The sequence below is a fragment of the Podarcis gaigeae genome (genome assembly GCF_964106915.1).
Source record: "Podarcis gaigeae genome assembly, chromosome: 6".
In the NCBI taxonomy this organism is placed as follows: Eukaryota; Metazoa; Chordata; class Lepidosauria; order Squamata; family Lacertidae; genus Podarcis; species Podarcis gaigeae.
In genome coordinates this window covers 95,213,932-95,227,000 of record NC_139682.1, presented here as the reverse complement: position 1 = coordinate 95,227,000, position 13,069 = coordinate 95,213,932, and the positions used below count along the sequence as shown (strand labels likewise).

General features: G+C 51.7%; 1 protein-coding gene across 1 annotated transcript in view; it reads left to right on the top strand.

Moving 5' to 3' along the window:
* Positions 1-10,730: 10,730 nt before the first annotated feature.
* The window catches only part of PAPPA2 (pappalysin 2), a 116,203-nt gene continuing 113,864 nt past the window's right edge, over positions 10,731-13,069 (top strand). Inside the window, exon 1 of the mRNA XM_083743735.1 lies at positions 10,731-11,732. Within this exon, the coding sequence (XP_083599861.1) occupies positions 11,279-11,732 (454 nt within the window). The 5' untranslated portion in view covers positions 10,731-11,278. The remainder of the gene's footprint in view (positions 11,733-13,069) is intronic.

The following is a 13,069-nucleotide window of genomic DNA, read 5'->3' as shown; positions in this document are numbered from 1 at the left end:
CAGCCTGAACCACTGGGTCTGGTAGCCACTTGTTTTAATCTCCTGCTACGATTCCTGCTGAGGCATTACCCCAGGGCATCATGGGAAGTTTAGCTTGTGGTCCCCAGAAGACATTTTAACTCCCCACAGTGCTCCAGAATGATACTATATGAGGGTTCTTGGAGGGGAATTAAAATGGCAACTGGCTTCTGTTCACCTGGTGTGGATGGAGGTGCTTCTGCTTCTACTGTCACAATCAGCTAAGGCTGCTGGGGGCACATTTAATCATGTTGTTTTGCTGTTTCAGTTTGTGATTCTTATATTCTAAGCCCCTTTGAGGGCAGAGAGGTAGATAAGGAAACCACATAATCATGACAACCAGCTGCACTGCAGTATTTGAAACAGAATATGCATGCAATTGACAAAAATAGCAACCATGCTAGCATTGCTTTGCCGGCATCTGTCTGTCTTGAAAGACCGTGAAGTGCTCCTCTGGGGGTGAAATCAAACCGCTGTGTTAGCAGTACTGAAGTGACCTCCCTGGGGCGCAAGCCTGGGCACTGCATATGGAGATTACCAAAAGCAGATCAGAAAACAAATGGCTTTAGGGCTCACCTAAAGGAAATCAAGAAAGGGACCAAATGTCACCCTTAGGAAGAGAAGTCCGTTAGATGGGTTTGGAGGAGGGCAGAATAGGGGGAAAATGATACTGGGGATCACACAAGAGAATAGCAGCACCTCCAAGTTGCTCAATTAGCTAAGATACAGTTTTCTCTTTGGGCACCTCCTTCTTCTATGGAATGTTGAGCACAATAGTGATGCGGTTGTTGGTTAGTGTCCATGCCATCCACTCCACAGTCAAAAAGGAGACTCTTGAGAGTCCCATGGACTGCAAGAAGATCAAACCTATCCATTCTTAAGGAAATCAGCCCTGAGTGCTCACTGGAAGCAAAGGTCGTGAAGCTGAGGCTCCAATACTTTGGCCACCTCATGAGAAGAGAAGACTCCCTGGAAAAGACCCTGATGTTGGGAAAGATGGAGGGCACAAGAAGAAGGGGACGACAGAGGACGAGATGGTTGGACAGTGTTCTCGAAGATACCAGCATGAGTTTGACCAAACTGGGGGAGGCAGTGGAAGACAGAATTGTCTCACATGCTCTGGTCCATGGGGTCACGAAGAGTCGGACACGACTAAACGACTAAACAACAACATACTCCAGGATGGCAGTTATGGATAGGGTATGAAGCCTCATCCATTCTTCCTTGTCACTGTTTCCATGATTTCCAACTCTTTGGTACGACATTAACAGATGACATTAAATTCTGCAGATAACACCATGTGGTTGTAATGGCTGTCAAAATCTGACCAATTGTTACATTGCAGAATTGGGATAGTTTTCGTCCATCAACTCACTCTTGCAGCTATGATAATTGAGGAACCTAAGAAGCTGCCTTTTATCATTGTTCCATCTAGAGCTGAATGGTGAAGTCCTTGTCTGGCAAAGGATCTCCAGAGTTTCAGAGAGTGTTCCTTCCCAGCCCTACCTGGAGATGCCAGGGACTGGTCATGGAACCTTCTGCAGGCCTGAGTAGAGGAATTTTTTGCCTGGCACCTAAAGACAGGTAATAAATGTGCCAGGCGAGACTTTCTAGGGAGAGTGTTCCACAATCAGGGAGCCACCACAGAAAAGGGCTGTTCTCTTGTTGCCACCCTCTGAACCTTTCTAGGATAGGGGGACATAGAGAAGGGCCTCAGGCGACAAGCACAGGGTCTGGGTCAGTTTGTATCAGGAGAGATGGTCCTTAAGGTCCTGAGGTCCTGAGCTGTGTAAGGCTTTATAGGTCAACACCAGCACTTTGAACTAGGCCCAGAAACAAAGACTAAAAGTATGTAGAGGATGTTTGTGCCTGCAGGCCTCCACCTGTGGGCTTCTCTTAACCCTTTTGTGCATTGAGCGTGGCTCAGTTGGGTGTACAACTGTGGCCCTACCCACAGCGAGAATTAAAGCGGTCTGCCTCATAGAGGGAGGAAGCAAGATTGGAAGTTTTTGGCCCTCAGATACAGTGTGCAATGAATGAATATGCATGCAAGATGTCACCAATGGTTCTTCAGGCTGGAAAACCCTAAAACTATGGTAAGGCCAGGGGACATGGGTGGCGCTGTAGGTAAAACCTCAGTGCCTAGGGCTTGCCGATCGTACGGTCAGCGGTTCGAATCCCCGCGGCGGGGTGAACTCCCGTCTTTCGGTCCCAGCTCCTGCCCACCTAGCAGTTCGAAAGCACCCCTAAGTGCAAGTAGATAAATAGGTACCGCTTTATAGCGGGAAGGGAAATGGCGTTTCCGTGTGCTGCGCTGGTGCTGGCTCGCCAGAGCAGCTTTGTCACGCTGGCCACGTGACCCGGAAGTGTCTCCGGACAGCGCTGGCCCTCAGCCTCTTAAGTGAGATGGGCGCACAACCCTAGAGTCGGACACGACTGGCCCATATGGGCAAGGGTACCTTTACCTTTACCGTTATGGTAAGGCCTCCTACTTGCCATGGGGGTGCTTTTGTGATGTTTATTTTTATTGTTAATCAGTTAATTGAGATGAGTGTGTTGGGATGAGAGAGAGAGAGAGGGGGGGAGAGAGAGAGAGAGAGAGAGAGAGAGAGAGAGAGAGAGAGAGAGAGAGACTTTCCATGGAAGGAAACTTTAGCAGTAGCTTGTGTAGCTATGGGGGAGCCCTGCCTTTGCCCCCAGATGCCCCCTGTACAAGTAAGAAAAAATCTGCTTCCAACATGGAGCAGAACCAATGTACATGCACAAGGTTTCATAACACCAGGCAGAGCAGTCACTTTCCATTCAGCCAGCGCATTAAGCGCAACCACTCTTTCCTTTTCTCTCTCTCAGCCAATCCTCACTTGCTAATTGTGCCATATTTCTTCAGACTTGGGTGTGTGTGTGTGTGTGTGTGCGTGCGCGCGCGCCTCTTAATCTTTTCCCTGATGTCAGAAGAAACATTACCAACTAGGCTGGAGGACCTCCAGGCACTTGATGCACTAAATAATAAGGATCTTGCTACGACGTCTTCCAATGTTACTTCATACATGCCATGGAAAGTCTTCCGTGGAGCAGCCAAAAGGAAAGAAGATAACACCTCAGACTAAGTGCCTCAGAACGACAGGGAGGAGGAATCGGTTCTGCTGACCAAATCTGAAATTTCATTTTCCACACCAGGCAAAACTTGGGCGCATGTCTGCACATGTTTAAAAAGAGTGGAGGTTGCTTTTACAGGAACAACAGACCCAGGTAATTCTTATCACTCCCCAACCCCCACTTTAGTTTCCAAGCAGGCTAATCTGCCCCTGCTGCCTTGGGGCCGCCAAATATCCTCTGCACCTACTCGCTGTTGGCTCAGACACCATGAGTATATTTGTTCCATGCTCTTCGTGCGTAGACTGACAGGGAGGAGTGAATGGGAAATCTCTTGTCAAGCCATACAAAGGCCCTCTCTCCTTCCCACAGCTTGATGATGGGCCCTCACAAAGAAACCCTGAGGAGATGACTAGAAAACACCCACTGACACACCCGTTTCTTGGGTCTAGGGTTTATCACAGCCTTTCTCAGCCTTGGGTCCCCAGATGCTGTCGGACTACAACTCCCATCACCCCTAGCAAACAGGACCAAGGTTGAGAAAGGCTGGTCTAACAGCTGATAAAGGTAAAGGGACCCCTGACCATTAAGTCCAGTCGTGGATGACTCTGGGGTTGTGCCGCTCATCTCGCTTTACTGGCCGAGGGAGCTGGAGTTTGTCCGCAGACAGCTTCTGGGACATGTGGCCAGCATGACTAAGCCGCTTCTGGTGAACTAGAGCAGTGCACAGAAAAGCCATTTATCTTCCCGCCGGAGCGGTACCTATTTATCTACTTGCAGTTGACGTGCTTTTGAACTGCTGGGTGGGCAGGAGCAGGGGCCAAGCAACAGGAGCACACCCCGTCGCAGGGATTCAAACCGCCGACCTTCTGATCAGCAAGCCCAAGAGGCTCAGTGCTTTAGACCACAGCGCCACCTGCGTTGATGGTGCTGCCTAAATAAGGTCACTTACTGGCATATGTTCTGGGATTGTCATTTTGTTCCCGTTTTCTGGGATTGAGTGCTGGGAAATTGCATCCAGATATTTGGAACGCTGATATGTTTTTTGTTTATTGCTGGTTTTAATTTCCTGAATATTTTAATTGTTTTTACTAATGATTATTTTTTGTAAATCTCTTTGAGGTTTCTTCTTTTACAATCAAGTAGTATATAAATTTTATGAAATAAAAATAAAAGGACAACAGATGGTTAACGACCCAAAGTTAGGTCTGCTCTCCATATTTAAGGGAGACAATTAACACTCCATTGTTCACACCTTTGATTATATTCCTCCTGGTCACAGCCCACTGAACTATAACCCAGGACTGGGAGGATACCTTGACTTTTACTTGTGTAGTATAAAAATATGCTGGAGATTATTTCTGTGAAGTAGCTGATTCATGAATTTACAAGTCACCACAATATTTTGCAGCCACATGGGGGCCTTTCTTTGCCTTACATGAACACTCAGACGATGGATCACCTTGTTCCAGCCAAGTATGATTTTATTTGGAAGAATTATTGAACTTGTTTGGCCCATCATCTCTCCTGTTAAAAAAAAAGACAGACCGACAGACAGACAGACACCAAGCAGTCTGGCAACCTTACAGCTAGAAATGAGGTGATGATAGCAACAGGGAGAAGAGAAAAGAGAACTGTCAGAATACTGGGCAGGAGAGAAGATTCCATGTTTTTGGTGGTGGCCCCCAATTATGAAACGCCCTCCCAGCTGGTATGGATATGGCCCCACCAGTGCAAACTTTTAAATGGGCCTTGAAAACCCACACACCTCAACCTGCTTTTCACTGAGATACTGGTTTGAAGACGGGTCAGTAAGCGAAGGAATCATAGTGCTGCTTTTAATTTGCTTTCGCCAATTTGCAATGGTGCGTTGCTGGTCTTTAAGTTTTTTTAGACTGTTGTTTTACATGATTATATTTTATTCTGTGTAAGCTCTCTTGTGAGGGCTCTGCCCTGAAAAGCAGTCTGGCAATATTTAAAATAAATAAAATGAAATAATCAGCAGTAGCTTAGGAAGCACAAGGAGGCTAAAAACAAAACAGCAATGCTCAAATTCGTTGGATTCCAAACCTCCTCCCTTTTTTGGGACATTTTGCACAGTAGCAGCTTGTCTGCTAAGGAAACTTTTGCACATCTGCACAGCACAGAAGAGTTGGGAGCATTTTCTAGGGAGCAGGGCCTGGGCTGTGTCCACACCAGGATATGAATGCATACGTGGGTTCCTGTGTTTGCTTTTGTCAGCGCACGACTGCTTACAGTTTCATACCTCCGAAATCTATATTGATGTTTCCCATCTGCACTACTGGCTGGTGCTTGTTGGGACACTCATATTGTTGCCCCCTCCCTTCAAGTTAGAACTTCCTCGCCTACATTCAGTATGGAGAAATGCAGGCTGAACCTTTGGATGAGGTGGGCGTCACAAGCAACTTCAAATCCGCATTAAAAACAGGCAGTAGCGAGGGAGAGGTAAGGACAGGTAGGCAAGGGGTAGAAAGCTCAGTGCAAATCTGACCAAACATAGGTAACATTTCTGAGTCTCCTCTATGGTGACTGCAAAGAAGCAGCACTTCCCTGGCAACTGGAGTATGTGTCGTGCCTCCCAGCAGAGCTCTCTGAGTGGTTCATGGCCTTCTTCAATCTGGCCTGCAAAGCTATGGGAAGAACCTTTGGAGGTTGAGGTGACCTTTGGCAAAGCTCTACAAGAATAAAATAACATTCATTCATCAAAATCTGGGCACCACCAGTTCTGCAGTTCAGTCTATGGCAAAGATGTCAGACAAGAACCCTGGGAGACCAGGGTTCAAGCCCCCACTTAGTGATAAAACTGACTGGGTGGCATTCACTATCTCTTGGCCTAACTTATGTCACAGGGTTTGTGGGTAGATGAAATGGGGAGTGGAAGAAGCATCCATTCCATGTGGAAGAAGGGTAGGACTGTTGCATCTGTATGTTGAAACGTAATGGAGTGCGCCTCCAGGGGTGAAGTCAAAGCACTGCAGAATCACAGTGCCTGCTGTGGCTGCAAGGACCAGGGTCATCTAGTTCAACCCCTGTGATTCAATGCAGGTATCCTGGTTTTTTTGTGCTGTGATGATGATGATTGAGAAGAGCAGTTAATAACCTTCACAGTGTGAAATAAGGAACACGATGGGCCTGCCAGATAAACCAAGCATACCACATTTCACAGCAAACTTGGCTCACCGTGCTATCAGGGGGCAATTTGGTATACCTTCCTAGACAATACATGTTTGCAGTTCTCCGATGCATGCAAGAAACAGTCTGTTAGGTAGCTGATTAAGGAGAGGCCAAACTGATAACATCTCAGATCTTGCATTATTTGTTGGGATTCTTAAATGGTTTGTGGAGAACTCCCAACACCCAGGCAGAATCCTTTGCAATCTTGATGGCCTTTCTCCTGCCAAACAGCCCTGAGAGACAAGTCTTTACTAATTAATCCCTTATTATAGATGGAGAATTTGAGGCTGGGAGACTGACGGAGCTTTCACAAGTGATGATAAGAATGCCTTTAATTCTGGAATGCATCACTTCTGAACATCACCGATGTTTTGCAAAAAGCAAGTGCAGATGCATAAAAAAACCACTAAAGATGTATCTTGGCCCCACGCAGCGCAGAGCACTTGCACAGAATCACTGTTATTTCTTTCCTGTTTGTGCACATGTGTGGATTTTGTTAATGCAGCATGGAAAGTCCACATGTTCCATGCGTCCACATGGCGCATTCCTACCAGGGCATGTTTTCCAGAGGCAAGAATCACACAAATACTGATGTATGTCTCACATGTGGAAATGCCCTTACAAAAACAGGACACTTTAAAATCAGTTTTAGTGATGCTGATGAAAACAGCCAATGTTCCCCCCAGACCATCCCAGTTTGCCTGAGGTTTCAGCAGGGACTGAAACAAACATAATACGCAGCAACGTATACCATTGTGGTGTGTGTGGGTGTGTTGGGTTCAAGGCATGTCACATACGGTGCCTCAGTGATTCTTAAAGCCACCCTCCCCACAGGGGAGACTTAGGCCCAGTGACTTCCCAAAGGCCCTTTCTTGAGTTAATGTCAGAGATGAGATTTGAAATGGGGTGGAGGGGGGTGTCTTTCCAGTTCACACTTTTCACTACTAAACCACACAATTTGTTCCTAAATGGATTTCCTCCGTGTCAGTCCACGTTGAGGATGCTTTGGATCTAGTCTCTCTGACTTCAAAGAGGGAGTGGGCATTTTCTCTGAAAAGAACGAAATCTGCAACCATCTTTTTGTAATATTCCTGTGTGTGTTTCTCCGGATTGCTGTCTGTATGTTTTCACCAGAGGTTTCCTGGTGGTGCTTAGATCCTCCTCTCTTTCCAGATCTTCCGATTTCCAGCTCAATATTCTTTCTGTCCTTGTTTGCCCTGCCTCATAGTGCTGTGTTTTCTCCCTTCTCTCTGGCGGTTTATCCAGTCGTCTCTTCCAGTGCCTTTTCCTTTATAAGTTTACCTGCATCCAAGGCGATCCCGCTCCTGCTTTGAGTTCTCTGCCTCCCTCTCCTCATCCTTTGAGCTTTTCCAACAAGTTGTGTCAGCCCCACTTCCCCCCCTTACTCCGACCCCAACTTAATATAAATAAATATCTTTTTTTTCTTCTTCCCCAGGCAGTGCCTGCTGTGCTTCCTTAAAATCCGTTCCCTCCAAGTTTCTTTCTTCCTTTTTTTTCCTGATTTGAAAGCTTGTACCCTAGAAGGGCCTCCCACTCCCAGCTTTTCGCTGGCAACCTTTGCTTTCGTCTGATCGTCACAGATAGTGTTTTGCAGCGAAGAAAGGAGTTAAAGGGGGGGGGGGGGAGAGAGAGAGAGAAGTTCACGTTGAGATTTCAAAACAGCTCCTACCAGCCTTTGTGGACCCTCACTGGTGGGAGGTGGGCTTTTCATAAACAAATAAGCAACTTTCTAAAGTCTCTCCCCCCTCCATTAAATGGGTTGTTTTTGGCACGGAGCGAGTCTTTCCCTCTGGCACTGCGGGTGGGTTTTTATACGCTTTTAAAAACACACACACCAAAAAACTCAAAATCCACTTGTGTGTCTCCTGCGAGGGCGGTGATCTGTGTGGGGTAAGTGTGGGACGGGGAAGCTAGGGGGCAGGTAGGCTTCAAATAAAATTTGACACCCGCTCCCAATCTTCTGAATTCACGCCGATCGGACTTTTGTATAGCTTACCTTTCCCGCACATGTCACACAGAAGAGGTCGGGGTGGCTGATGCATTTGAGAAGAAAATGCAAAAGCAGAGCGGGGAGAGCCCAAACCTTTGCGCTGGATCTCTCTGCGTGCAAAGGTTCTCGCGCAGCCACTTTCACCGAATAAAAGTGAGGGGGGGGCCTCCTGCAGGTTCTAGATACTGTGGGTCTCTCCCCTTCCCGGCTTGGAGGGCGCGATGGGGAGAAGCTGAGGGGTGGGGGCTGAAGAGCTAGGAAGGTGATGCGTTATAGCGTGGGGGGGGGGAGAAGGACCCCCATTTCGGGGGAGGAGGTTGCAAGAAGAAGAAGAAAGCAAGCAAGCCACCCTCTTCCCAATTTCGGGGCTGCCAAGAATGGAGAAGGGTGTGAGACGGAGGAGACGCGCAGGGTGGGCGATCGCGGAGATCCCCTGTCGCTGTCGCTTCCTTTTACTCCAAGCGGGAAAAGGCCCTTGCGAGACCCGCTTTTCTTACTTCGAGGTTGGGGTCCTTCCGCGGTGCGGGGTGGGAGGGAGCGAGGTGATCTCGCTTGCTCTCCTTCCGGACCCCCCCCCCCTTTCCTTCTGCATTCCCTGCTCGCCACCTGGCAGCCTGAAGAAGCGCCGGGTGTAACTCGGCAACCCTGCTCCCTTTCCCCCTATTTAGACCCGGGGAGGAGGAGGTGGCTTCGGATGGCGCGGAGGTCCCTCGAGGGGTCCCTTCGCCGGCGTGGCTCCAAGCCCGGCTCGTAGCGAGAGGCCCGGGCCGCCCGGCGCATCCCGGCAGAAGGCCCCGCTTGGCCCGCAGACGCGGAAGGAAGAGCCGGTGCGCTGCTGCGCGTCCCGTCCAGCACTGAGGTGGCGCACTAGGAACGCGCGGCAAAGCGCCCCGACTGCTAAGCACGAGGTCTGTCTACCGACTGGGTCGCAGCCCCGACCAGGGAAACCTCCGCGAGGAGGAGCAGGCCTGGAATCGGCTCCTTTCTTGCGCGCAGGCCCCAGGCAGAGGTGGGGCACGTGGGGCCCTCCAGATGTAGCTGGATCTTCGCCTCTGGCTCGAATGGCTGGAAGTCCGGCGACGTCCGGGGGACGACGGGTTCCCCAGCCCTGCACAAAACACCCGTCGCCAACTGGGCGCCCTCCAGGTGTTTGGACAACTCCCATCAGTCTCTGAGGGCGCCCACTTGGCGAAGGCAGCTCAACATCATCTGCCTCTGTCTTTTTAGTAGCCCATACCGTCCAGGCGCAAGGGCCCCTTTTGCCTGCCGCCCCCGTGGGCGCACTGGGAAGGGCCTTTCCTAATCATTCGTAGGGCCAGCTTCGCAGGAGATTAAAGCTACCACGCAGTGCCCCAAATTGAGGAAGCCGGCGGGTTCTTGATCCCCGCCGGTAGCCAAATTATAATATTAACCTATTCCCTCCAAAGCGCACTCACCCACCCCTCTTTTAGTCGACTGGAGTCCCGCCCAAATCCATTTCGGGAGCGATATCCACACCCTCCTGGAGCCAATGACAAGGCTTCTTCCTTCAATGTTTTGCTTAACGCGTCGGGAACCTGGAAGTGGAGACTCCGAATTCGAACGCGAGTCCAAGCGCCCGATCGGGTTTTACTCGGACGTCGCTTCGGGTTAGAAGTGCAGCAATGCGCACAAGTGTCAAGCGGATGAACTGCACTGGGTCTGGCTTAAGAGCAAACGTGTTGGAGGGATCGTCTCCCGCGTCACGGGCATCCCGGTTCTGATATTACTCAGAAGCCACGGATTTCCACGTAATGCTGTGTTCAGCATCAAGGTTTTGCTGGGAAACTAAGTTCCACGCAAACTAAAGGGACTTACTTTCACGTGGATGTGTGTAAGGTTGGGATGCTGCGTTTGGAAATCCCTAAATTCAGACGACTTCGGTTCCAAAAGCCCCGATCCTGAACATGTTGATGCAGTAGTCCGCACCGAGTTTAATGTCACACAGCCCGATCCTATGGGCATGTTGATTCAGAAATAAGTATCATAGAGGTGGATGGGATTTACCCTCAAGTGATTTGTGCGTAGCATTGGAGCTTTATCGGCGGGATCGGAAGGGGAAAGGGAGGCGCTGGATTGGGACTGACGGGCTGCCACGCAGGTAGCAAGGCCAAGGTAACGTGAAAAGCAGCTCACACGCCTACGCTTCCTCGGAAGTAAGGTCTACTTGTTTCAGTGGCTGACCTTATTTAGTTGGGCGTAAGCCCACCCGAGCCCGGTAGTGCTTCTAAGAGTGAATGGGATCCGGTCGCGAAACCACTCCCGGCATCCCCAAGGGGTACCACCCTGCATCTCTCCGAGCGCGCGGGGAGGAGAGAGAGGATGACGGGAGGCGGGGGCGAGGGGGGAGGGGGCACCGAGAAAGGCAGGAGGTGGAGTGATGTGCAGAATTTATGAGACTGGCCATCAGCAGCAGCATCAATCCTCTTCAAACAAAGCCGAGAGCGAGCAGCTCTCCAGACGCACGCTTCTTCCTATTGCCTCCCGTTCTCTTTCGCAGGAATCCAGCGGGATCGAAGGAGAGCCGCACCTGGGGTGGCCACGACGCGAGAAAGCGGGTGCCCCGCGCAAGCTGAGCTCCGGGAACGAGGGCAGCTCACGGCGCTCGGCCGCCTGGGACCTCCGGACGGAGCAGGAAGGCAGGGCGACACCGGAGAGAAGCGGGCGAGCGGCTGGACCAAGGCGAGGCGTCGAGGATGCTGCAAGGAAGCCCTTGAGGGCCCCCTCGGTCCTGGGACCCTGCTGCGCAGGGCGCTCGGGGGAGAAGTTGGCCGGGCGAGGCGATGCACCTGACCGCTCTCCGGCGCTCGGAGCAGAGGGGCTGCAGCAGCTGAAGCCCGGCAGCCACCGACGCGCCCGGAGCCGACCCATGTGAAAGGGAACCGAGGGACCGGCACGGACCCAAGGACAGGAAGCGGCTGCCCCCAAGGTGCGCGCCGGAGGATGGCACGTCTCGCCTGGACGCCGCTGGTGGCGACCGCCGCCTTCCTGGTGGCGACCGCGGGCCTGCTGGGCGGGAGCCCGACGCCGGAGTCGCACGACGGGGAGCGCTGCTGGCTGCGCAGGACTCGCTCTGCCGCGCGGCCGCTGCGCCCCGACGCCACCTACCCGCGTCCCGGACGGACGGCGGCAGCGCCGGGGCAGCCCAGGCGCGCCCGGAGCGCCGAGGGCAGCAGCGTGGAGGACACGTGGGGCGAGAGCAGCCCCTTCCCGCGGCGCGCGCGCGCCAGAGCCGGGCCTGCCTCTCCGGGCGCCGTCGCCGCGCTCTACTTCTCGGGCCGGCGGGAGCAGCTGCTCTTGCGCCCGGGGGTGGTGGCCGAGCTGCCCCGCTTAGAGTTCACCGTCGAGGCGTGGCTGAAGCCCGAGGGCGGCCAGAGCAACCCAGCCGTGGTCGCAGGTAAGCGGGAGGTGCGCTGGGAAGGGAAGGGGGCGAAGGCTGGGCCAGGGGAGGAGGCAGACGCCCTCGAGAACCAAGATGCGCGGGATCCGAGCGCCCGACGACGCTCGCGTTTCCTTCAAGTTAGGCTGGAGGGATTGCCAGCTGGACCCGAGGGATGGCGCTGGTGGTACTTGAAGTTAGATTTTATCGATCTAACGTGCCCCACCCCGGGAGATATTGAACAAATACAGATACCCTTTGCCCACTACTTTTCAAGAAGTTTCGACAAAGTGTTGGGTGGGGGTAGGGAGGGGCCAAGACTGGCCACAAAGAGCCACAGTAGATAGGCAGAGGGTCGGACTGTTAAGAATGCTCACCTTTCCTGGTGAAGCAAAAGTAAGCTTTTGTTCTGTTTGCCACACCCACTCTGAAATGAAAGGAAGGAAGGATAGCTCAGTAGGTAGAGCAGGCAGTTTGAGCCCCAGTTGGGCAGAAGAGTCTTGCATTGTAGGGCGACCCTTGTGGTCCTTTCCGACTCTACAGTTGTATGATTCTACGATTCTAAATTTGGCAAATTGGCAACTAATAACTGGAAAGCTCTTCAACTCTGTATTCAGAATGATCCGAGTCAATTTTCCTGATTCTTTTGTGGTTCCCCTTGAACCCCTTGATACATTACTCGCTTCACCTTTCTGACTTGATGAATAACCGGACTGTCCAGCAAATTTCTATTCCTAGAGTACCTCCAGATGGGTGTTTGGTGTAGGTTTGGTGCTGTTCATGCATAGGTAAAGGTAAAGGTACCCCTGCCCGTACAGGCCAGTCGTGTCCGACTCTAGGGTTGTGCGCCCATCTCACTTAAGAGGCCGGGGGCCAGCGCTGTCCAGAGACACTTCCAGGTCATGTGGCCAGCGTGACAAAGCTGCTCTGGCAAGCCAGCACCAGTGCAGCACACGGAAGCGCCGTTTACCTTCCCGCCGGAGCGGTACCTATTTATCTACTTGCACTTAGGGGTGCTTTCGAACTGCTAGGTGGGCAGGAGCTGGGACCGAAAGACGGGAGCTCACCCCGCCGCGGGGATTCAAACCGCTGACCATGCGATCGGCAAGCCCTAGGCACTGAGGTTTTACCCACAGCGCCACCTGCGTCCCCCGCTGTTCATGCGTACGAACACTTTTTTTGCAGCGTTTACACAGATCGGAAGCCATCAGCATCAAAAAGCCAACCAGTATTCCCCGCTCCACCCAATGAATCCAGATAACCAATAAGTGGGGGGGGGGGGGAAGTGTCATGCCAACGGCCTGTTTGCAATATCTTGAATGACCAGTTTGCAGTACTAAGCTCTGGTCTGGAAG